The following is a 25,823-nucleotide window of genomic DNA, read 5'->3' as shown; positions in this document are numbered from 1 at the left end:
ACAGACCTGCTGAGAACAGAAGAAGCTGCACACTGGTATATTTCATGACTAAATGTAAGTGGAGCTGTGATTGGTTAAAATGACATTGTGGTTGTAGAAACGCTTGAATTAGTGATGACTGTGTGATCGCTTAAAGCTGCTGCTGCTGATGCTGCTGGGAAACAAGATTAGTTTAGTAGTTAGTTTGAGTGCTATAGAGAAATAATACACTTGTCTTTACAAAATACTGCAAGAATGTTGCATGCAGTGTTAGTATACAACTGGGGCAGACAATGTTGTCAACAATGTTGTCAGACCCATAAATCAGTTTGATTTTGATTATTTTACTTGGATATATTAGTGTATTAAAATGCTCTGTGCTTTCTGTTAATACATCAACCTTCATTTTACATAAATTCTCATGTAAATTGGCATCATGTCAGTTTGCTGCTGATATAAATCAGCTGAGCAGACCTGCCCCACTGTATTTATACAAAGATATTGGATCAAACGCAGAAAAGAAATCCAAGACAAATGCTTTCATTATTGGTCAGACAGTTGTTTAGACTGCCAGGGCTTCACGTCTGTACAGATGTTGTGTTGCTATATAGTTCAATAATTAAAACTGTAAAAACAACAGTATTGAAATAAAGTTTACTATAGTTCTGGTAAATATAAATTATTTAATCTCCCTGACTGTTAAACATCACAGCACATACTATGTTAACAGAATAAACTTTAAAATCATAAAAATATGATCATCATCAGCCCAGTTGCTAGCTAAAAATGTCTGCAATGTACGCATCTGTAAACCTTTACAGACTTTAATCAGCAGCAGGACTTTGAAGCAGGAGACCAGTGTTTACGTGTTGGAATAGTCGGTTCTGGTGAGGCTTACATATGCCTCAAACCTGAGCACCACTTGCATGGTTCTCACAGTTCAAAAGAGTGTTAAGATAGCTGGCGGAAGTTATCTTCCGGGGCCCTACGCACTGTGCATGTTCTGCGTGTAGGCAGAGGCGGCCCTGGGTGTAAGCAGTGTTAGTCACGTGTCACAATGAGAATATGAGCAACTGTTTGAAAACATTCATTTTTTGTTCAAGTAGAGATTTAATGTTATCTGTAGTTTGCAGGAACGTACAATAGCAACTTTTGTGTTGCAAAATCTCTCACATTTAACAAAAATAAAACATGTCTATAAAAGGTCATATTGTTGAATGTAAAGCAATCAGCTGTTAGATCAGGTGAGAGCCAGCTGTTGGGCTTTTATTAGCAGTTATCATCGCCGAAGTATGGCTGAGAGAGGGTAGAGGCCTGCCCTGCCTTCTAGTAGGTCATTATCAGCTCATTCAATGAGCATTAAGGTGTTATAGGTGGTGCCCTCTAGTGGCCATACTAATTATGACCTGACTTTACATGAGTGTGAAGGGGAAGCGAGGAAACAGAATATAAGGCACAAACAACTGAGATGAATGATGGGAAATAATGTGTTGAGCTCTCCCTGCAGGTCATTGTGGACTCTGCTATGGATCAGTGTGAGGACATAAAGGAGGGAGACCCTCCCTCTGAAACCTCTCCGTGTGGGGAACATGAAAGCCAGACCAAAGCTCAGAGGTGAGATTAGGATCTCTAACTGTCCAGGACTCGTCTTCATGTCAGAGCTCAGCACTCAAATCAATCCACCATCAGTATTCACATTTACTGTCACATCAGATACTTAACTATTATTAACTACTAACTTTATTTGTTACCAAATAGATGATGACTGAGATGAGACAGCATCTTTTATCAATTTTAATCACTTGCTGATGAAAAGAAGAATGTAACTGATGCACTCTCTTTGTTTGTATAAGGATGCTGCAGCACAGGTTAGACTCCCCAGAATCTCGACCAGAACCCAGCTGTGTGTCCATGAAGAGTGATCGGTCTATGGGTTACCCGGCTAACTTTAAAGTTGGACAACTTGCTGATGAAAGGTAAGAATTTAAAACGGAACTTTGCTAATTTAAATTAAGTTCCTTATTATTTTATCTTGTCTAGCCAGTGGACAGAGTTACTGTGAGTTCAGTGCAGAATTTATCTTGTTTCTATCAGGAGGAAGTTGGAAAAACCTGAACCCAGCTGTGTGTCCATGAAGAGTGACCAGTCTATGGGTCCTCCTTTACACTTCAAAGATGGATGCCACTCTGTTGATCAAAGGTGAGGATTTCAAACTGAGCACCTGCACTCGAGCAGCTGGACATTCTAGGTGTCTTGCTCCTGGGCACTTCAGCAGTGAACAGTGAGGGGGAGTTATATGGAGGGTTGGTGATTGCTGTTGGGACGAAACCAAACTGACTGGCGTAGAAAACAGTGAGCTGAAAACTAGGAAAAGCTGCAGACTGAGCTGTTGATTCTGTGGAATCAGCAGGACGAGTAGCTTCAAAACTGAGTCAGCTCCAACCTCTAAGAGGAAGATGTCAGCTTAAAGTTCCGATGGCCCAACTAAGGGGTTAAAATAAACACTGTAAATTGAATATTGATCATAAATCATGCAAACCATGATGTGGATTGTGGGTTCAGTGCAGAATATATATTTTTCTATCAGGAGGAAGCTGGAAGAACCTGAACCCAGCTGTGTGTCCATGAAGAGTGACCAGTCTATGGGTCCTCCTTTACACTTCAAAGATGGTAGCCACTCTGTTGATCAAAGGTGAGGATTTCAAACTGATAATGAAAACAAAATTATGTGCTTTTATCAGACTCTCAGTTGAGAGATATCCAGTTTTAAAACATTTTCTGACTAAGATGAACCTCTGAGAACCAACACTATTTTTCAATTACACACATTCACACTGGGATCTGCCCAGTACAACCTGTAAGATACAAAAATTCAGATGGCCTGTCTAAGGGATTATAATAAATAATAAACACTGAAACATGCATAAATAGAATAATGATCATGAATCATGCAAACCCTAGTGTTTGTTGTGGGATCAGTACAGCATTCATCTGTTTCTATCAGGAGTGATCTCAGTGGGATCAGTAGGACGAATAAACCTTTATCACTACAAACATCTCCTCGTGGGTCTTTACCTTGTGTGTGTCTCTGTGTGGAAAGACATAATGTGAGCTCATTCTTCATGATTCATCCACAGAGTGGACCAGGAGAGCTCAGAAGTTCCCAGTGGTCACTCTGCCCAGCAGCATCAAACACACCTGGACTCCATATTTGTGGTCTGTACATGTGCAACAGCTATTTTTACATCTATTCTGTTCACAATCATCTCCATGCTGCACTGTTGAGACCAGTGAACTGTTTGTCTGTCCAACATGGGTCTGATGTTTGGTTCTGTGATTTTAGTTTGATTGTTAAATTCATATTATATTCTGTTCCAGTTGCTGGAGGAGAACATCGTCATTTTTATGAAGAACGAGCTGAAGAAGATCCAGAAGGTTCTGAGTCCAGATTACCCAGAATGCTCAGAGAGTCAGAGGGAGGATGAGGAGATGTTGGAGGGTGAGGATGAGCAGCAGAGGAGGAGAAGCAGAGAGGAGTTTCTGAAAATCACACTTCACTTTCTGAGAAGAATGAAGCAGGAGGAGCTGGCTGACTGTCTGCAGAGCAGTAGGTGGATTTCTCTAAAAAAAAATTTACATGATGAAAGATGACATAGAGGCAATATGGGCAAAGTTTACATTTCCAATCTCTGTGGTAAATATGCTGCACACAACTGCTTTAGATCGGAAGCTGTTTGTCCTCAACTGATGAGCTGAATAAAACTAATGGAGGAGCAGGAACTCTACAGTCACACTTACATATTGCATTAAATGATGCATTCACCGATTTCATCTGTTGTTTGTTCATTCAGGAACATGTGTTCCAATGTGTCAACGTAAATTGAAGTCTAACCTGAAGAAGAAGTTCCAGTGTGTGTTTGAGGGGATCTCTAAAGCAGGACACCCAACCTTTCTCAATCAGATCTACACAGAGCTCTACATCACAGAGGGAGGGACTGCAGAGGTCAATGATGAACATGAGATCAGACAGATTGAAACAGCATCCAGGAAACCAGACAGACAAGAAACAACAATCAGACAAAAAGACATCTTTAAAGCCTCACCTGGAAGAAATGAACCAATCAGAACAGTACTGACAAAGGGAGTGGCTGGCATTGGGAAAACTGTCTTAACACAGAAGTTCACTCTGGACTGGGCTGAAGACAAAACCAATCAGAACATCCACTTCACATTTCCATTCACCTTCAGAGAGCTGAATGTGCTGAAAGAGAAAAAGTTCAGTTTGGTGGAACTTGTTCATCACTTCTTTCCTGAAACCAAAGAAGCAGGAATCTGCAGGTTTGACGAGTTCCACGTTGTGTTAATCTTTGACGGTTTGGATGAATGTCGACTTCTTCTGGACTTCCACAACACTGAGGTCCTGACTGATGTCACAGAGTCAACCTCAGTGGATGTGCTGCTGACAAACCTCATCAGGGGGAAGTTGCTTCCCTCTGCTCGCCTCTGGATAACCACACGACCTGCAGCAGCCAATCAGATCCCTGCTGACTATGTTGACATGGTGACAGAGGTCAGAGGGTTCACTGACCCACAGAAGGAGGAGTACTTCAGGAAGAGATTCAGAGATGAGGAGCAAGCCGGCAGAATCATCTGCCACATCAAGACATCACAAAGCCTCCACATCATGTGCCACATCCCAGTCTTCTGCTGGATCTCTGCTACAGTTCTGGATCTGTTGAAAACCAGAGAGGGAGGAGAGCTGCCCAAGACCCTGACTGAGATGTACATCCACTTCCTGGTGGTTCAGTCCAAAGTGAAGAACATCAAGTATGATGGAGGAGCTGAGACAGATCCACATTGGAGTCCAGAGAGCCGGAAGATGATTGAGTCTCTGGGAAAACTGGCTTTTGATCAGCTGCAGAAAGGAAACCTGATCTTCTATGACTCAGACCTGACAGAGTGTGGCATTGATATCAGAGCAGCCTCAGTGTACTCAGGAGTCTTCACACAGGTCTTTAGAGAGGAGAGAGGACTGTACCAGGAAAGGGTGTTCTGCTTTGTCCATCTGAGTGTTCAGGAGTTTCTGGCTGCTCTTCATGTCCATCTGACCTTCATCAAGTCTGGAGTCAATCTGATGGCAGAAGAACAATCTACCTCTTGGTGGTCTGAATTGTTCGGGGGCAAAACAACACGTTTATACCAGAGTGCTGTGGACAAGGCCTTAGAGAGTCCAAATGGACACCTGGACTTGTTCCTCCGCTTCCTCCTGGGTCTTTCTCTGCAGACCAATCAGACTCTTCTCAGAGGCCTGCTGACACAGACAGGAAGTAGTTTGAAGACCAATCAGAAAACAGCCCAATACATCAGAAAGAAGATCAGTGAAAATCTCTCTCCAGAGAGAAGCATCAACCTGTTCCACTGTCTGAATGAACTGAATGATCATTCTCTAGTGGAGGAGATCCAACAGTCCCTGAGATCAGGAAGTATCTCCATAGATTACCTGTCTCCTGCTCAGTGGTCAGCTCTGGTTTTCATCTTACTGTCATCAGAAACAGATCTGGATGTGTTTGACCTGAAGAAATACTCTGCTTCAGAGGAGGCTCTTCTGAGGCTGCTGCCAGTGGTCAAAGCCTCCAACAAAGCTCTGTAGGTGCACACATCACTCTCCAGAATAAATGTAGTTTCCATTGTTTGTATTCGTGCTCTCATGTTTTGCTGATTCCTCTCCAGGCTGAGTGGCTGTAACCTCTCAGAGAGAAGCTGTGAAGCTCTGTCCTCAGTCCTCAGCTCCCAGTCCTCTAGTCTGAGAGAACTGAACCTGAGTAACAATGACCTGCGTGATTCAGGAGTGAAGCGTCTTTCTGCTGGACTGAAGAGTCCACACTGCAGCCTGGAAACTCTCAGGTCAGAGTTAAAGAAGTATTCCCACTATAATCTTTACATCTACATCCCTCTGCTTTTTAGCTCCATTACTGTCTGAGATAGTTACAGTTTTGAACATTTAAAGCATTTTAACAAGGAATTATTCTTAATTTTGTGAGTTTACACTGACAGTGTGTGTGTTCAGTTTGTCAGGCTGTATGATCTCAGAGGAAGGTTGTGCTTCTCTGGCCTCAGCTCTGAGCTCTAACCCCTCCCATCTGAGAGAGCTGGACCTGAGCTACAATCATCCAGGAGACCTGGGAGAGAAGTTTCTGTCTGTTGGACTGAAGGATCCACACTGGAGACTGGACACTCTCAGGTACGGACAGACAGGTGGACACTCTCAGGTGTGGACAGGTGGACAGACCGCAGCTCTCACTGTGTCTCTGTCTCTGACTGAGTGTCTCTGGTCCATGTTTATTGGTGATATGAAGTTGATTGTGACTGTGTCTCTTCTTGCAGGATGGACCATGGTGGACTGCAGAGACTGAGACCTGGTGTGAGGAAGTGTAAGTGTGTTTCAGCTTCATTCATCAGAACTCAGCCGCACATGTTACAGCACATTTAGACTTTTTCTTGACTGAAGTTGGATGGTGAATTTCCCCAGAGATTCAGGATTCAGCTTCTGTTCTCAGTCAGTGTGGCTGGAAAGATGTTACAATTCAATCAATCCACTTAAAATCAAATAAACCAAAAGATAATAACCTGCAGCTGTTTTGTGTCTTGTTTTCTCCATCAGATGTCTGTGAACTAGAACTGGACACAAACACAGTAAACAGAAAACTCAAACTGTCTGACAAAAACAGGGAGGTGACACGTGTGAGAGAGTCTCAGTCATATCCTGATCATCCTGACAGATTTGACTGGTGTCCTCAGCTGCTGTGTAGAACTGGTCTGACTGGTCGCTGTTACTTGGAAGTCGAGTGGAGAGGAGATATTTTTATATCAGTGAGTTACAGAGGAATCAGAAGGAGAGGAGACAGTAAAGACTGTGTGTTTGGAGGGAATGATCAGTCTTGGAGTCTGTGTTGCTCTGATAATGGTTACTCTGTCTGCCACAATAACAGAAGAACAAACTTCTCCTCCTCCTCCTCCTCCTCCTCCTCCTCTGGTAGAGTAGCAGTGTATATGGACTGTCCTGCTGGCACTCTGTCCTTCTACAGAGTCTCCTCTGACACACTGATCCACCTCCACACCTTCAACACCACATTCACTGAACCTCTTTATCCTGGCTTTGGGTTTGGGTTCTATGGTTCCTCAGTGTCTTTGTGTCCTCTGCAGGTCTGAGAGTCTCTCCTGCAGACAGAAACTCTGCTGACTGAAATCAAATGTCAGTCTGTTCACCATCACTCACACTCTGCACTGTGAAGCAGATATGTCTCAAACTCAAACACAAAACATTAATTTGTCTGATTTCATCCCTTTGATTCTCAACATTTGATGTGTAACATCTGCCTCCTCCCTGATGCTGTGACTATATGTGACTTAGTGGGACACATCATATAAAGCTGAAAGAATACAAAGTTACTGAATGTTTTGGTGTATGTATTATATCTCTATGCTGTAATAAACTCATACATATTGAAGTAAGAAGAACTGATTCAAATCAAATTATTCCTTAAATTAATCAAAGATTCACCTGAAATAAAAGTGTTCTAGTTGTCTCGAAGCAAAGTTTAAATTTATCCAAAAAATGCTCCATATTAACTAACTACCTAACTACTGGCTTTTGAGAGAAACCAGGAAGAAACCATTTGAAACTCACACTTTGACTCAAAACAAGTACAAATCTACCAGAAACAGAATCTCAATGTTTAGGTAGACATGTAACCTTCTACTTTATTAGCTCCATATTTTAGACATTCTTTACAACCGCAAGAAAAACCTGTGTTTAATATTTAAACAATTAATTCCATAACTATTAAAATTAACTACTAATTAACTATGTATATATATATATTTATGTTCTCATCTATCACATTAAATGTAGTTTATTCGGTACTAGGGATGGGTACCGAATTCGGTACTGCTCACCGCGGCCACTAGTTGCTGCCCTCTTCCACCCCGGCGCAGAGACGAACAGCCCGGCTCTAGGCCTGCTAGCCACCAGCTGCTATCTCTCCAATGTCTCTACCCGGGCTTGGCCTTCGTCTGCCTCGAGATTGGACTTCCCTTACTCCGTTTGCTCTCTCCATTCTTCTGTAGACCAGTCATTAACAGCTAGCAGCTAGCTGCTGCATCTCTGGTCCTCCGCTAATACTCCACTCTTCAACTCAGGAATTTTACCTGCCACTTTACTCCAAACTGCCTCGCTGAAATTAAATCCCTCGGACTCCTGCGTCATCCTCGATATGTGCACAGAGCAGCCCGACTCAACTTTGTTTATTCCAACCATGCCATGCCCACAATACTGTCTGACCGGTGCTCCGCCACACAGCTACGACGTCATCACAACAAATCACACGTACACTTGCAACCTGTTTTTTTTTTTTTTTTCGTTCCTTGCAACCCTAGACTGCTCCTCTGTGTTGACAGCATCATCCACCTCCCAACCTCTGTTCCGGCATCCTTTGATAACACTGCAACTTTCATGTTACAAAATGCACGTTCACTCAACAATAAAGCACTGCTCATCCTGGATGTTATATTGTTTTGATATATTTTTTAAAGTTTATATTTTGAGAAATAAATATGTTGAATTGAAAAATTGAGATTTTATTATTAAACAAATTAACATTTATTACCACATAAACTAACGCAAAGGTACCAAAAATTGGTACCATTGAGTACCGATACCGGTTCCCAGGTACCAGGTATTGGTACCGTATCGGTTCAAATGTGAAAGGTACCCATACCTATTCAGTACACTCACTGACAAATCAAACACTTCCATGTCATCACTGCACTGACAGAACAAATTCACATTAACTACTCATATAAATGATCATGTTATGCTTCCAATTAATTAAATGATATGGAACTAAACTCTAACCTCTTATCTTTCAAACTGTATATCGTTTTAACCATGTAGGTTAGGCTCAGGTTTACCAGAGTCGGCAAAAGGACGCTAACACCGGTGAATTAGCCGTGCGCTGACTGTATCCCAAATCGGACACTTGGATCTCCTCACTGTAAAACAATGGGGGCTGCTGAGTTTTTCGAGGGCAATTGGATGTTTCTGGGTAAGCCAAATAAATAACACCGATATCAACCATCATTATCAACACACCCGGACCGTACTTCTGTCATTCACAATAAAGTACAGTAAAAATAAAGATGTACTTTTAAGATCGTCGCCTGAGTGTCGCCCAAGAGTTCTTACTTACTTTCGTATTGTAATTAGACATGTAAATCTCCATGTAATCTCACTAGGTAAATTGGGGGTACCCTGTACATTTTGCATTCACGTAGATCATTTTCTGTTACTCCATTAGTTTATTGGTTGTGCCACCCCTGTATTGTTTTGAAAAGCCTTTTTTGTAGAGAAGTTAGTTAGGCCTTTTGTTTGTTTGTTTTTCTTCACAGCTAGTTTAGATCGGCCTTCTTTTGTTATATTTGTTTCAACTTTCTTTTGGCACAATCACTCCCATCCTCCCCCACCTTAGTGTGTCTTTCTTTTGTGATTCATAAAATAAATCCTAATTGTTCACATCACTTTTGACTTTGTTTGATTTTCTGATTGTCATGTTATTGTCTGCTGGCTGGGTTTGGTCAGTGGACATAACAGTGCAGCATTGCAGATGTGTCCAATTTGGGATACAGTCTCTGTGCTTTGTTAAAGACTTGTAAGTACTATTTTACTGTTAAAGTTTTACCCAAGTTGTAGAGATAACACCACCTGTTGGAGCTTCAGGCTCATCAGGCCTAAAACAGGGGCAGCTAAACAGAATTGTCAAATATTTCCATAATTTCTGTTCATATGGAATAAAACCACCTGGTTGAGGATTTATTGTAATCTGCAGAAGGTAAATGTGTTTGTGTGTGTAATTTAATACTGTAATAATTCCATGTAGTTTGCAAAGGTTGTGATGCTAATCGCGATTAGCGCGTTAGCAACATTAGCACGGCTCTCAGTGTGGCAGCAGTCCATGTTATGTCATTGAAACTTTGTTTGTTTAAAGTGAAAGAGGAGACGTTTGGTGTTATAAGCTGAGACCATAGACTGTATAAGGCTGAGACCTAGCAAGTTCAAGCTACCTCTATATGATAAAGTATTAGGAGCCTTTGGTTAATGAAAGTGACTGAGGAGATGTTTGTTTGTTGTTGTCAGCTAAAACCTGAAGCTAAAAAAAGTTTTTACAGCCTTTTGGTTGCAGCCAGGAGGTAAACAATGTTTTAAACTAAGTTTTAATTCCAAAAGTAGAGGAAGTATTTCACCCTGAACCAGCAAAGAGGATCGGCTGCACAATTTGTAAAGCAGACCTTGCGTATCATAGGAGCATGTTGGTCACCCAGAAACATTTTTTAAAAAAGACACGTGGGACTTGTGGATGATGCCGACTCCTCCAGGTGAGATAATTAGCTTCTCAGCTAGCTTACGTCCGCTGATTATAGACGGAGTTCTTTTAGCTTTTAACCTCTTCCATCCTGGATTCGCCATCACAGGGTTAAAAATCTCACTTTGCCTTAAAGCACATTACTTCTCCAAACCCTTGATTTAAAGTGGTCTTTTTATCAATTGTATTATGTCATCAATTTTAACTGGATAAACACTTTTTCATTTTATCTTTTTTATATTACAGTTTAGATACATTTTTGAATTAATTCATACATATTGTCTTTATCTTAAGTCAGCACATGTTTAAAGGAACCTCAAACTAAATTTAAAAGGTTGATAGTAAAATAAGAGCCATGAAGTAGTTGTACAATTAATTATCTGTTTACTCAAGTAGTTGTTTCAATAATGGATGAGTATTCGACTATAGTCGTTAGCTGCAGCCTGAGTACAAACTAACATTGCATGTGTGTTTTATTTTGGTATTTTGTACTCTGCAGGTGAAGCCGTCAGCTCTCAAGCTTTAGTTTTAAGCCATTTGGAAGCAACAAAACTAACAAACTAACTTATGTTAATGGTGTCTGGTGGCTTTGAGTGGACCACAAACAACTTTCTTTGTTCATGAGTTGTTTTTCCTCCTGTTAATATTTATTATGACCACTATTAAAGTGAAAAAGAGTTTGAGAGTCTGTCAGCAGGAAATACTTTTATATGCTGTTTTGATTTGTTGTGTTTTTAAAATGTGTTGTTGTGTTTGCACTTCAGGGCAGCCTTCATTATTATTAGAATTATTATTGTTGTTTTTGTTATTATTATTATTATTATTATTATTATTATTATTATTAATAGAGCATGGCTGTATCTGTGCAGACACAAATAGCTGATCCAGCTGTGTTCTGCTGCTGCCTTCATTAGAAACGGACGTCGCTTCATGGACACTTCAGAGGAAAGGACGTCTCATGTGTCTTTAAACTTTTGCTCTTTGCTCGCCTGGTTTCCTGTGGGATGTCTCTCTCCCTCTCTCAGCTGTATTTTACTTTCACTTCCTCCTTCTGTTCTGTTGGGACACAGATGTTTCTAAACCTTTAAACTTTTGGTAAGTGACTTTTTTTTACTGTTAAACTGTCAGCTGATCTCAGGTCTCTTTGTGTTTCAGAGTTTCATAATAACTAATAACATAGTTTAGCTCTGCTAACAGTAAGCTGCTCTAATAACAGCAGCTAACATTCTTACCATTATGTAGCTGATTCAAACTCATAATATCAACACAATGTTTAATTTTTATTTTTCACTGCAGTACAAGTACCACTACAACCATGTAAAAGTACTTTGTTAGTTAAAGTTAAAGTTAATTTGTGTGACGCAGCAACAAACGTCCTCGTGAGTTACTTCCTCTTATTTTCTTTAACATTGTTAGGCTTCTAACAAATGGCTGAAATTACAGCATTTCTTTATTTATTTATTAATGAATTATTATAATGTATAACATTCTGAAATGGGTCATTCTGCATCATGAGTATTTACTTTGAACATATATTGACATATATGTTGTGTATTGATGCTGATACTCTACTGCTTTTACTAACAGATCGGAGTACTTTCTCCACTGCTGCTTATGTTGTGTGAGAGTTATTAAACAGATGTTTTTATGTTGTGTTTTGTGATTCTGCGTTCAGCTTGGAGGCATGTGAGAAAAAAAAAACTTTTTCTACAAGAACTGAAGGCAGCACAAGGTGAGTAAGTGATGTATAAAAGGTCATTTTAAGGGGCAAATATTGCTATTGATGCTTTAGTGTTGCAGCCTGTTTCAATTACTTAATAAATTGCTGGCTGGATAACCAGTCCTGAAATAAATATACTTAGTTACTTCTCTTTTACTGTTTCTGTCCTCTTCAAGCACAGAGGGATTTACACATGTACTATTATCTGTCGGGCTCTACTAATTCATGATTAATAATTGATAAGATTTATGTAGCACTTATAAGATGCTTTGAGTATTAAAGAATTGAAATAAATAGTGTGGCTACTCATTAACATGTCATACATTTATCTGATGGTCAATGAAACTCATAATAAAGTTAATAAACACTGGTTTTAATGTTAAATTACACATTTCTGCATTCTGTGTTTGTCCTCAAAGAAAAAGGGCTTTAGGTCAACTATATTCAGAATTCTGCTAAATGTGTGTTTTCTAGATTAATATTAAAAATGCCCAATGTATGTTCACTTTGTCCCATTATGAAGCAGATGGCCCCTTTAAGAAACTGGAACCACTAAATTACTGAAAAGAATCATTGATCAAAGTAGTCACTTATTTTCATGATGACTGAAACGCTGACTCATCAACTCATTGTTTATTTAAGATAATTTAATTTACAACAATGCATCAGAAAAAAATAAACTTTAACACTTTGCCTTTCATTAGAAGGTGGGCCATATTTCAACCAATTATGCACCTGGATGAGGTCGCATGACATTTAAACTCTTTTCCATGTCGTTGGTAATACAGTGATAAATGTGCTGCTGAGTTTGGAAGCAGTGGCTCTTTTCCATTGAATATTAAATATGTGGTTTTCCTGGAATTTCAGTCCATGTTTAGTCAAAAAGTTTCCCAAAATGTTGTTGGTGTTTCTACCCTTTCTTCATTATTCTGCAATGTTATTATTTATGCTCGGTCCTAAACAATGACATTCTGTTATTAACAATAAATTTAAGTTTTTAACAATAGTGTTCAGTTAGTAACAACAATAATGGTATTTGGAACTCAAACACTCTATCAGTTCCAGCAGGAATGAAAAAAAAAGTGCAAAGTAAACAAGACAAGTTGCTGCTGCCAAAGGCTTAAAGAACAAACTCACACTTTAATCTTGAGTTTGTGTTCAGGATACAAAATAGATACAAAATATTTATATCCAAAGCAACAGTAAAGAAAAGCTAGTCATTTTTTTTGTTTTACCTGAGCTTCTGTGGTGCAGACAGGCTCATGTGTCTTCACCGCTCTGTCAGCTCTTTAGTTCTGCTGATGTTGAGCAGCAGGTTGTTCTCTGAGCAGCAGCCTGTCAGATGTTTGGATCTGCTCTTTATATAAAGTCTCCTGACCGTTTGTAATGATGGTGGTTTGCTCTGTCCTCCAGCTGTCAGTAGAAGGTAGATCTGATGTTTGTAGGCTTTGAGGGTGAAGTGATGATTAAGTCACGGCAGCTTCACATCAGATGGACTGATGAAGAACAATCAGCAGCTTCTTCTCTCTCATGTTTCCTCCATAGCTGAAGATACAAAGACTCTGTGACTGAATTAATTTAGCAGCTGAGCATCTTCCAGAGAATATTGTCACTATTGTTGTTGTAGTAGTGACAGAGTGAATCTCTCCCTGCAGGTCATTGTGGACTCTGCTATGGATCAGTGTGAGGACAGAGAGGAGGGAGATCCTCCTTCTGAAACTTCTCTGTGTGGGGAACATGACAGCCAGACCAAAGCTCAGAGGTGAGATGAGGATCCCTAACTGTCCAGGACTATTCTCCATATAAAATAAGACTGATTAGTCAACTAATCAACTACTTCTTCGTTCTTTTTGTCAGAGTGCAGCAGGAGAGACCTGAACCTGGACCCAGCTGTGTGTCCATGAAGAGTGACCAGTCTATGGGTCCTCCTTTACACTTCAAAGATGAACGCCACTCTGTTGATCAAAGGTGAAGATTTTCAAACCAGAAATGAAAGCAATATGAGCTGATTTTTTCAGACTTTAAGTTGTGAGATCTCCAGTTTTTAAACACTCTTGCTGTTGAACACATTGAATGAATGCTTTTATTTCGGTTTAAAAAAATAAATAATAAAATCATGTTTTTACAAAAGAATCCATCAGACAGCTACCGAAAGAGGAGTAGACTGAAGCCCAGTGGCTTATTTTTGCCTATCCTGTACCAAGGTTATAATAGTTTGGGATTTTTCATTAGTTTTAGTTTTAATTTAGTTGTGAATTTTTGTTTTCAAATTCAGTTAGTTTTAGTTTAGTTTTTATTAGTTTTAGTGTTAATTTTAGTTTTTTTGCAATGGGCTATGTATTGGATACCAGATTCAAAGAGGTCATAATAAATTTTGCCTTTATTTCCTTGGGTTTGTCCATCTCAGCCCCAATAAGGTTATTAACTCTTACAGTTCCGGGTGTTTTGAATTTTGGTTCGAGTGTTGATATCCCAGTCTCAGTAAACATATATGTATATATATATATATATATATATATATATATATATATATATATATATACATATATGTTCAAATAGAAACACTGGATGTATGAAAAAACTTGACAAAGACGAAAACTACGGTGGCCCTGGAGCCGCAGCAATTCATCACAACGCGCCAGCAATTCATCAAACGGAAAGGGTAGATACATATTGGACACTGATCCTCCTCCTGATTGGTTCTTGCCGTCATACACTTCTCCATAGTCAAACCAGCCGCCTCTATATATGTAGTGCGCCTGTATTGTGATATTTATGGTAAATTCATTGAGACTGCTCAGAGCGAGCTGACATGAAGGATGAACACTTTACTGGCATTCTTTCTGACTTTGTTGTATAAAACTCTTACCTGCAGAGAGGAGATGAAGCATTAACTTTACATGAACACACCACATGATATAATCAAATTGCATTGCGCGGAAAATGTATTTGTTGTGTCGGCGAAATTCACAATGCCATGACCTTGTGTATTTATTCATTCATTATCCTTAACCGCTTATCTGGACTCGGGTCGCGGGGGGCTGGAGCAGATCCCAGCTGACATTGGGCGAGAGGGTGGATGCACCCTGGACAGGTCGCCAGACTATCGCAGGGATGAAATATAGAGACATACAATCACGCTCTCATTCACACCTACGAACAAGTTAGAGTCATCAGTTAAACCTACTGTCAGTTAAACTGACACGGGGGGAACAAGCAAACTCGGCAACAACCAATCAGGATGAAGATCAACGTCCAATATGTACCTACCCTTTCCGTTTTGATGAATTGCTGGCGTGTTGTGTGAATTGCTGGTGTGTTTTGCACTTCAGGGCCACCGTAGAAAACTAAGGACATTTTCACTATAATTTTAGTTAGTTTTGTAACCACACAATATAGTTTCAGTTAGTTATAGTTTTTTTTAAAACTTGTTTTTATTTTTATTTCAGTTAACGAAAATGTTTTTTCAATTCTAGTTTAAGTAATTTCGCAAGTTTTCGTTAACTATAATAACCTTGTCCTGTTCCATCTTACATGAACTGAATAATTCACATCGTTACAAAACATGAGATAGCTTAAACTGAAAAATCAAATTCAATCAAATTTCATGGTAACCTTTGATAATTTTAGACTTCTTGAAAACTAACATAGAATTACACATCTTTATTTCATCATTTAGTCCATTCCATAATTTTACACCCAAAACTGACACACATCTGTACTTGAGATTAGTTCTAACTTTGTGAGTTTCAAACATTAGCAACCCCCTTAAGTTATAAACTCCCTGCCTTAGTTTAAACATTTTTAATACAAACAGGAATTTACATGTTTACCACTCGAAACATAATTTCTAATGTTTTTGAATGTATTATTATTATATAAATATATATTTTTCAGTAGATCTCTTGTTTTGTAAAGGATAGAAATAGACTTGGATCATTTCTGTTTTATATATTTCAGGCAAGGCTTCCAACAAATTTTATCATCTATTATTACTCCCAAAAACTTGGTTTCATATACTCTTTCAATTTCAACATTATTTAAATTCATTTTTACCTCAGTGTTAGTCCTTTTACCACCAAACTACATAAATTTGGTTTTACTTTTATTCAGCGATAGCTTATTCAAAGTAAAACATTTGTTAAATTTCATCAATTCCATTTCTACAGTTTTTAAAAACTCTATATTCCCTCCAGAACAAAATAAATTAGTATAATCTGCAAACATAACATATTTTATTGTATCACTTACTGTACAAATATAATTTATGTAAAGTATGATTACTTTGGTCCCAACACTGATCCTTGTGGAACTCCACAGGTTACATGTTTAAGTTGAGATTTAATATCATCAATACTCACATATTGAAAGCTATTATTTAAATAACTTCTTAACCAAATATAAGTTAATGGCTCAAGGACACAGAAAATAACGTCTTTTATAAGTGACATATTTTGGTCATTGCAATCAGTAGATGTTTTTCTCTTAAATTCTCTTACTACTTCTAAAATGTCACTTTCATTCACATTCACACTGGGATCTGCTCAATGCAAACAGAGCTGCACTGAGCAGCTCCACTGGAGCAGCTGGATGTTCTGGGTGTTTTGCTCCAGGGCTCTTCAGCAGTGTACAGTGAGGGAGAGTTATATGGTTGGTGAGAGCTGTTGGGACTAAACCAATGCTGAAGAAAACAGTGAGCTGAAACTACAGAAAGCTGCAGACTGAGCTGTTTATTCTCAGTGGGATCATCAGGACGAGTAGCGTCAAAACTGAGTCAGTTACAACCTCTAAGAGGAAGACTTCAGCTTAAAGTTCTGATGGCCCACCTAAGGGGTTAAACTGTAAAATGTCTAAATTAAATATTTATCATGAATCATGCAAACCGTGGTGTGGGTTGTGGGTTCAGTGCAGAATATATATTTTTCTATCAGGAGGAAGCTGGAAAAGCCTGAACCCAGCTGTGTGTCCATGAAGAGTGATCGGTCTATGGGTTACCCTGCTAACTTTAAAGTTGGACAACTTGCTGATGAAAGGTAAGAATTTAAAACTGAACTTTGCTCATTTAAATTAAGTTTCTTATTATCTTATCTTGTCTAGCCAGCTGACAGAGTTACTGTGAGTTCAGTGCAGAATTTGTCTTGTTTCTATCAGGAGGAAGCTGGAAAAACCTGAACCCAGCTGTGTGTCCATGAAGAGTGACCATTCTATGGGTCCTCCTTTACACTTCAAAGATGGTAGCCACTCTGTTGATCAAAGGTGAGGATTTCAAACTGATAATGAAAACAAAATGATTTGCTTTTATCAGACTCTAAGTTGTGAGATCTCCAGTATTTAAACGTTTACTGACTCATATCAACACTCTTCTTAAACACATCCATACTGATTGACTGTTCACCTCCAAACATCTCCTTTGGATCTTTACCTTGTGTGTGTCTCTGTGTGGAAAGACATAATGTCAGCTCATTATTCATGATTCCTCCACAGAGTGGACCAGGAGAGCTCAGAGGTTCCCGATGGCCACTCTGCCCATCACCATCAAACACACCTGGACTCCATATTTGTGGTCTGTACATGTACAACAGCTACTTTTAAATCATTTGTGTTCACAATCATCTCCATGCTGCACGGTTTGGACCAGTGAACTGTTAGTCTGTCCAACATGGAGCTGATGTTCGGTTCTGTGATTTTAGTTTGATTGGGTCATTCATATGATATTCTGTTCCAGCTGCTGGAGGAGAACATCATCACTTTTGTGAAGAACGAGCTGGAGAAGATTCAGAAGGTTCTGAGTCCAAATTACCCAGAATGCTCAGAGGACCAGTGGGAAGATGAGGAGGTGTTTGAGGGTGATGATGAGAAACAGAGGAAGAGAAGCAGAGAGGACTTTTTGAAGATCACACTTCACTTCCTGAGAACAATGAAGCAGGAGGAGCTGGCTGACGGTCTGCAGAGCAGTAAGTAGATTTCTATAAAAATTGAACATGATGAAAAATGAAAAGTTTGGCAAAGTTTACATTTCAGATATCCGTGGTAAATATGCTGCACACATCTGCATCAGATCAGAAGCTGTTTGTCCTCAACTGATGAGTGGAATAAAACTGATTTCAGGAGCAGAAACTCTACAGTCACACTTGCATGTTGCATTTAAGGATGCGCTCACTGATTTTATTTGTTGTTTGTTCATTCAGGAACTCTTGCTCCAGTGTGCCGACGTAAACTGAAGTCTAACCTGAAGGAGAAGTTCCAGTGTGTGTTTGAGGGGATCTCTAAAGCAGGAAACCCAACCCTTCTGAATCAGATCTACACAGAGCTCTACATCACAGAGGGAGGGACTGCAGAGGTCAATGATGAACATGAGGTCAGACAGATTGAAACAGCATCCAGGAAACCAGACAGACAAGAAACAACAATCAGACAAGAAGACATCTTTAAAGCCTCACCTGGAAGAGACGAACCAATCAGAACAGTGCTGACAAAGGGAGTGGCTGGCATTGGGAAAACTGTCTTAACACAGAAGTTCACTCTGGACTGGGCTGAAGACAAAACCAACAAGGACATCCACTACACATTTCCATTCACTTTCAGAGAGCTCAATGTGCTGAAAGGGAAAAAGTTCAGCTTGGTGGAACTTGTTCATCACTTCTTTCCTGAAACCAAAGAAGCAGGAATCTGCAGGTTTGAAGAGGTCCACGTTGTGTTCATCTTTGACGGTCTGGATGAATGTCGACTTCCTCTGGACTTCCACAACACTGAGATCCTGACTGATGTCACAGAGTCAACCTCAGTGGATGTGCTGCTGACAAACCTCATCAGGGGGAAACTGCTTCCCTCTGCTCGCCTCTGGATAACCACACGACCTGCAGCAGCCAATCAGATCCCTGCTGACTGTGTTGACATGGTGACAGAGGTCAGAGGGTTCACTGACCCACAGAAGGAGGAGTACTTCAGGAAGAGATTCAGAGATGAGGAGCAAGCCGGCAGAATCATCTGCCACATCAAGACATCACGAAGTCTCCACATCATGTGCCACATCCCAGTCTTCTGCTGGATCTCTGCTACAGTTCTGGATCTGTTGAAAACCAGAGAGGGAGGAGAGCTGCCCAAGACCCTGACTGAGATGTACATCCACTTCCTGGTGGTTCAGTCCAAAGTGAAGAACATCAAGTATGATGGAGGAGCTGAGACAGATCCACATTGGAGTCCAGAGAGCCGGAAGATGATTGAGTCTCTGGGAAAACTGGCTTTTGATCAGCTGCAGAAAGGAAACCTGATCTTCTATGACTCAGACCTGACAGAGTGTGGCATCGATATCAGAGCAGCCTCAGTGTACTCAGGAGTCTTCACACAGGTCTTTAGAGAGGAGAGAGGACTGTACCAGGAAAGGGTGTTCTGCTTCGTCCATCTGAGTGTTCAGGAGTTTCTGGCTGCTCTTCATGTCCATCTGACCTTCATCAACTCTGAAGTCAATCTGATGGCAGAAGAACCAACAACCTCCAAACCTGAACCATCAAGTATCTACCAGAGTGCTGTGGACAAGGCCTTACAGAGTCCAAATGGACACCTGGACTTGTTCCTCCGCTTCCTCCTGGGTCTTTCTCTGCAGACCAATCAGACTCTCCTCAGAGGTCTGCTGACACAGACAGGAAGTAGCTCACAGACCAATCAGGAAACAGTCAAATACATCAAGAAGAAGATCAGTGAAGAGCTTTCTCCAGAGAGAAGCATCAACCTGTTCCACTGTCTGAATGAACTGAATGATCATTCTCTAGTCGAGGAGATCCAACAGTCCCTGAGATCAGGAAGTCTTTCTACAGACAAACTGTCTCCTGCTCAGTGGTCAGCTCTGGTTTTCATCTTACTGTCATCAGAAACAGATCGGGATGTGTTTGATCTGAAGAAATACTCTGCTTCAGAGGATGCTCTTCTGAGGCTGCTGCCAGTGGTCAAAGCCTCCAACAAAGCTCTGTAGGTGAACACATCACTATCCAGATTAAAATGTAGTTTCCAGTGTTTGTCTTTGTTCTCTTATATTTTGCTGATTCCTCTCCAGACTGAGTGGCTGTCAGCTCTCAGAGAGAAGCTGTGAAGCTCTGTCCTCAGTCCTCAGCTCCCAGTCCTCTAGTCTGAGAGACCTGGACCTGAGTAACAATGACCTGCAGGAGTCGGGAGTGGAGCTGCTATGTACAGCATTAAAGAGTCCGCACTGCAGACTGGAAACTCTCAGGTCAGAATTAAACTATTTTAAGGTGTTTACCCACAAGGCTTTAATTTATTTTATGTATTTTATTTTCAAATTAACTGACTTAATATCCTCTCCAGGATGAATGGCTGCAACCTCTCAGAGAGAAACTGTGAAGCTCTGTCCTCAGTCCTCAGCTTCCAGTCCTCTAGTCTGAGAGACCTGGACCTGAGTAACAACAACCTGCAGGATTCAGCAGTGAAGCATTTTTCTGCTGGACTGAAGAGTCCACACTGCAGACTGACAATATTCAAGTTAGTTTACAGTTAATTTAGAATGATGACCGCATGGGCTTGTATTTTCATAATAATATAATAATTTGCTGCATTCTAATTTATTACCTTTTAGGTTAAGATTCTGTAACCTCTCAGAGAGAAGCTGTGAAGATCTGTCCTCAGTCCTCAGCTCCCAGTCCTCTAGTCTGAGAGACCTGGACCTGAGTAACAACGACCTACAGGATTCACGAGTGAAGGGGTTTGTTGCTGGACTGAAGAGTCCACACTGCAAACTGGAAAATCTCAGGTCAGAATTAAACTATTTTCTTTTTTTGACCCACAAAGGTTTGATTGACTAAATATACAGGTGCATCTAAAAAAATGAATAACGGGAAAAAGTTGTACTTTTTTACAGTTTATTTCAGAAAGTGAAAATAGTAGAAAATAGTTCTTGACTCATATGTAAACGAAAATGTTTCAAGCCTTTTATTTTACGTATAATTATATTTATGTATAAATTATATTTAAACATACAATATAAAATCCATGAATCTCTTATTCTGGTTCACTACACACAACCACAAGACTGCTGGCTTTGACAGTTGTCCAGAAGACTCACTGAGACCCTCCACAAGGAGGCTCAGCCACATGCTGTGTTCCAATACCCATACTTCCATGAGTACACTTAAACGCAGGACACTATCTGCACTTACTAAGTACGCAGATTTCAGCAGGTGAGTGTTGTTCCAAATCTAATACTCCGTGGTGCACTTACCGGAAATGACACTCGCAACAGCCGCCACGGCTCGTCACCCGCAAAAAACTTCCGGATTTGAACGGCGAAAAAATTATCCTTTGTGTTGTTTAATCTTTACTGTTACAATCCGGCGATATGCAGCAAATGTGGAGAATGCAAATGTGGAGAATGCGCCGGCGTTGTCAGCAACGTTATCTCGACAGACAATGCTCCGCTGTTGTTTCGGCTGCCATTACAAACATTTTTTTCGAGCTGAGCGGCTCTGCCTGGCTCCGCGTCTTCCGCTACGTAGACCAGGTGGCGGCCATCCAGTGCGTATAGTGTACATCGTTCCACACTCAGCGTTTTGCCATTATGAGGGCAACATCCGGGTCCTTTAGGTACACTTCTTTTCGCCGCGATCGGAATCGGAACACCCTGCATACTCAAACTAAGTATAGTAAGTATGGGAAGTATGGGTATTGGAACACAGCAACAGAAGATCATTGCTGAAAGGACTGGCCGTTAGCAAAGTGCTGTATCAAAGCATATTCATGGAAAGTTGACTGGAAGAGAAAAGGGTTGTATGAAAAGGTAGCCATAGCCTCATGAAGATTGTCAAGCAAAGCTGATTCAAGAACTCACAAGGAGTCGACTGAGGCTGGAGTCAGAACATCAAGAGCCACAACTCACAGACATGTCCAGGAAATGGGCTACGTGTGTTGCAATTCCCGTGTCAGGCAACTCCTGAACACCAGAAGCGTCTTACCTGGGCTCAGGAGAAACAGAACTGGACCGTTGCTCAGTGGCCCAAAGTCCTCTTTTCAGATGAAAGTAAATTTAGCATTTCATTTGGAAATCAAGGTCCCAAAGTCTAGAAGAAGAGTGGAGAGGCACAGAATCTAAGTAGCTTGAAGTCCAGTGTGAAGTTTCCAGTCAGTGATTATTTGGGGTGCCATGTCCTTTGCTGATGTTAGTCCACTGTGTTTTAGTTAAGTCCAAAGTCATTGCAGCCGTCTACCAGGGAGGTTTTAGAACACTTCATGCTCTGTCTGCTGAAAAGCTTTATGGAGATGCTGATTTCCTTTTCCAGCAGGACTTGGCAGCTGCAGACATGGCAGAACTATTAACAACTGGTTTGCTGACAGTGGTATTACTGTGCCTGATTGGCCAGCCAATTCCCCTGACTTGAACTGTCCAGAGGAAGATTAGAGACACCAAAACCACAATCCAGACGAGCTGAAGGCCGCTATCAAATCAACTTGGGCTTCAATAACACCTCAGCAGTGCCACATGCTGATAGCCTCCATGCCATGCAGCACTGATGCAGAAATTAGTGCAAAAGGAACCATGACCAAATACTGAGAGCATATATAAAAAAAATTCAGAAGTACAACATTTCTTTTATATAAATCCTTTTTTTAATTGATCTTATGAAATATTTTGAGATACTTTTATGGGCTGTTAGCCTTAATCAAAATTATAACAAAAGGCTTGAAATATTTCACTTTATGTGTAATGAATCAAGAATATATTTTTAAAAATTTGAGATGCACCTGTGTGTGATTTTATAATTGACTGGCCAACAATCCTCTCCAGGCTGAGTGGCTGTAACCTCTCAGAGAGAAGCTGTGAAGCTCTGTCCTCAGTCCTCAGCTCCCAATCCTCTAGTCTGAAAGACCTGGACCTGAGTAACAACGACCTGCAGGATTCAGGAGTGAAATGTTTTTCTGCTGGACTGAAGAGTCCACACTGCAGACTGGAAATTCTCAGGTCAGAATTAAACTATTTTTAGAAGTATACCCTCTATGCTTACAGCTGTCTGTCTTTATGTGCCATAATCATCTGTGGCATTTAAGCATCACAAATGTTTAAACACAGTACAAATGTGAACATCTAGCAAGGAATTAATTCTTATTTAGAAAATTATGCTGGTGTGTGTGTGTGTGTGTGTGTGTGTGTGTGTGTGTGTGTGTGTGTGTGTGTGTGTGTGTGTGTGTTTAGTCTGTCATGCTGTATGATCTCAGAGGAAGGATGTGCTACTCTGGCCTCAGCTCTGAGCTCCAACCCCTCCCATCTGAGAGAGCTGGACCTGAGCTACAATCATCCAGGAGACTCAGGAGAGAAGCTTCTGTCTGCTGGATTGAAGGATCCACACTGGAGACTGGACACTCTCAGGTATCGATAGACAGACAGACACTCTCTGGCATGGACAGACAGGTGGACACTCAGGTGTAGACAGGTGGAAAGACAGCAGCTCTCACTGTGTCTCTGTCTCTAACTGAGAGTCTCTGGTTGATGTTTAATGGTGATATGAAGTTGATTGTGACTGTGTCTCTTCCTGCAGGGTGGACCATGGTGGACTGCAGAGACTGAGACCTGGTCTGAGGAAGTGTGAGTGTGTTTCATCTTCATTCATCAGAACACACTGTTACAGCACATTTAGACTTTTTCTTGACTGAAGTTGGATGATGAATTTCAGGATTCAGCTTCTGTTTTCAGTCAGTGTGGCTGGAAAGATGTTAGAATTCAATCAATCCATTTCAAATCCACCAACACAAGGAAAGTGAACACAGTGATCCAACAAAACTGATAAATACATTTCATTAAGACTGGAGCCAACAGAAAGCTGACTTTGTTTCTTTCTTTCTTTGACTCGCACTGATTTCAGAGTTTTGTTGCCTTCAGGTGCTGCTCGTAAACTTCACAAGTTTGAAAGATAAAAGTTGCTGTGTTCCCTCAGCTTTCTTCTCTGGATGTTTTTAATAAATCAATGTTCGAAACAGGAAAAAATTATTGTGAAAAGATGTTGAAAAGTTGAATAAAATGAGTTGAAGTGGATTTACCTTCCAGGGAGACTGGGAGACCTGCGACCAGATGTACAACACATACACACAAGAAAAGAATGTGTTTGCATTTTTCTGTGTAAAGTTTTTTTCATCTGGCGCCTCGTCAATGAAAAGCACATTAAAGCCAGTTGGTGAAACCATAGCCCTCTGATTTTCATTAAAAAATCCAGACTGTGCTGAAAGTTTTCTGTAGCATGGAACAGTTTAACATTTGATGATCAGAGGTGTGCACTTTTGGCTAAATGTGACCTCTTTGGTGCGCTAATAACAGTTTAATAAAGCAGATGGTTGGATGCAGTGTAAGATGATGTCTCACTTTTATTCGTGAGACTTTATTCACTACGTGTGTTTATTGATGTGGATCTCCATCAGCTGTCATCCTTGAGTCCACACAAGGAAAAAAACACAATATTACTGACATGTTGACTCTAATGTTAACTTACTGTTACACTGTGAAACTTTGAAGGCTTTTCTTTCAGTAATTGCCAGTAAAATTGTTACTAAATCAACAGATAATAACCTGCAGCTGTTTTGTGTCTTGTTCTCTCCATCAGATGTCTGTGAACTGGAACTGGACACAAACACAGTACACAGAAGACTCAAACTATCTGACAACAACAGGAAGGTGACACGTGTGGGAGAGTTTCAGTCATATCCTGATCATCCAGACAGATTTGAGTGCTGGTCTCAGCTGCTGTGTAGAACTGGTCTGACTGGTCGCTGTTACTGGGAGGTCGAGTGGAGAGGAAACGTTTTTATATCAGTGAGTTACAGAGGAATCAGGAGGAGAGGAGGTAGTGAAGATTGTATGTTTGGAGACAATGATCAGTCCTGGAGTCTGAGCTGCTCTGATGGTCGTTACTCTGTCAGGCACAATAAGAAGAGCACATGCCTTTCCTCCTCCTCCTCCTCCTCCTCCTCCTCCTCCTCCTCCTCCTCCGCTGGTAGAGTAGCAGTGTATGTGGACTGTCCTGCTGGCACTCTGTCCTTCTACAGAGTCTCCTCTGACACACTGATCCACCTCCACACCTTCAACACCACATTCACTGAACCTCTTTATCCTGGGTTTTGGATCAGGTCATCTGGTTCCTCAGTGTCTCTGTGTCCTCTGCAGGTCTGAGAGTCTCCTGTGGACGGAATCTCTGCTGACTGAAATCAAAGTTCAGTCTGTTCACCATCACTCACAGATCTGTCTCAGACTCAAAAACAAAACATTAATTTGTCTAATTTCACCTCTTTGATGATCAACATTTTTCACTAGAAACACTTCTTGATGTATAACATCTGCCTCCTCCCTGGTGCTGTGATTATATGTGACTCTGTGGGACACTGTATAAAGCTGAAAGAATGTAAAGTCACTGAAAGGTTTAGCTGTGTCCATGTACACATGCTGTAATAAACTCCACAGTAATATACATATTCAAGTAAGAAGAACTGATTCTCATCAAGTTATTCCTTGAATTAATCCAAGATTGACCTAAAGTGAAATGTTTTTCACATCAGCGTTCCTCTTCTGCAGAGTTTGTCTAAACTCAAAGTCCACATTTAGACAAAGATGCTCCAAATCACCATCTACCGGCCTGATTTTAATTACACTTGGTGGGAATTATTGATCTCGACTCTCAGACAATGAAGACATCTCCACTGCTTTTCCAAATCAAATCCAA

At 40.6% G+C, this 25,823-nt stretch overlaps 1 protein-coding gene across 1 annotated transcript; it reads left to right on the top strand.

The window, feature by feature from the left end:
• LOC131983387 (uncharacterized) lies at positions 1-25,691 on the top strand. The gene is made up of 26 exons (XM_059348110.1): positions 1-54; positions 1,487-1,593; positions 1,848-1,955; positions 2,074-2,178; positions 2,570-2,671; positions 3,117-3,195; positions 3,358-3,586; positions 3,831-5,625; positions 5,710-5,883; positions 6,047-6,220; positions 6,364-6,410; positions 6,641-7,182; positions 13,773-13,879; positions 13,975-14,085; positions 17,049-17,150; positions 17,269-17,373; positions 17,602-17,680; positions 17,843-18,071; positions 18,306-20,082; positions 20,168-20,341; positions 20,437-20,610; positions 20,705-20,878; positions 22,907-23,080; positions 23,312-23,485; positions 23,655-23,701; positions 24,711-25,691. The coding sequence occupies exons 2-26, from the start codon at positions 1,505-1,507 to the stop codon at positions 25,274-25,276; spliced, it is 7,437 nt and encodes a 2,478-aa protein (XP_059204093.1). The 5' UTR covers positions 1-54; positions 1,487-1,504; the 3' UTR covers positions 25,277-25,691.
• The last annotated feature ends 132 nt before the right edge of the window (positions 25,692-25,823 follow it).

The sequence above is a fragment of the Centropristis striata genome, chromosome 13 (assembly GCF_030273125.1).
Source record: "Centropristis striata isolate RG_2023a ecotype Rhode Island chromosome 13, C.striata_1.0, whole genome shotgun sequence".
Classification (NCBI taxonomy): Eukaryota; Metazoa; Chordata; class Actinopteri; order Perciformes; family Serranidae; genus Centropristis; species Centropristis striata.
The sequence above is the reverse complement of the archived record's forward strand: the minus strand, read 5'-3'. Positions and strand labels throughout refer to the sequence as shown.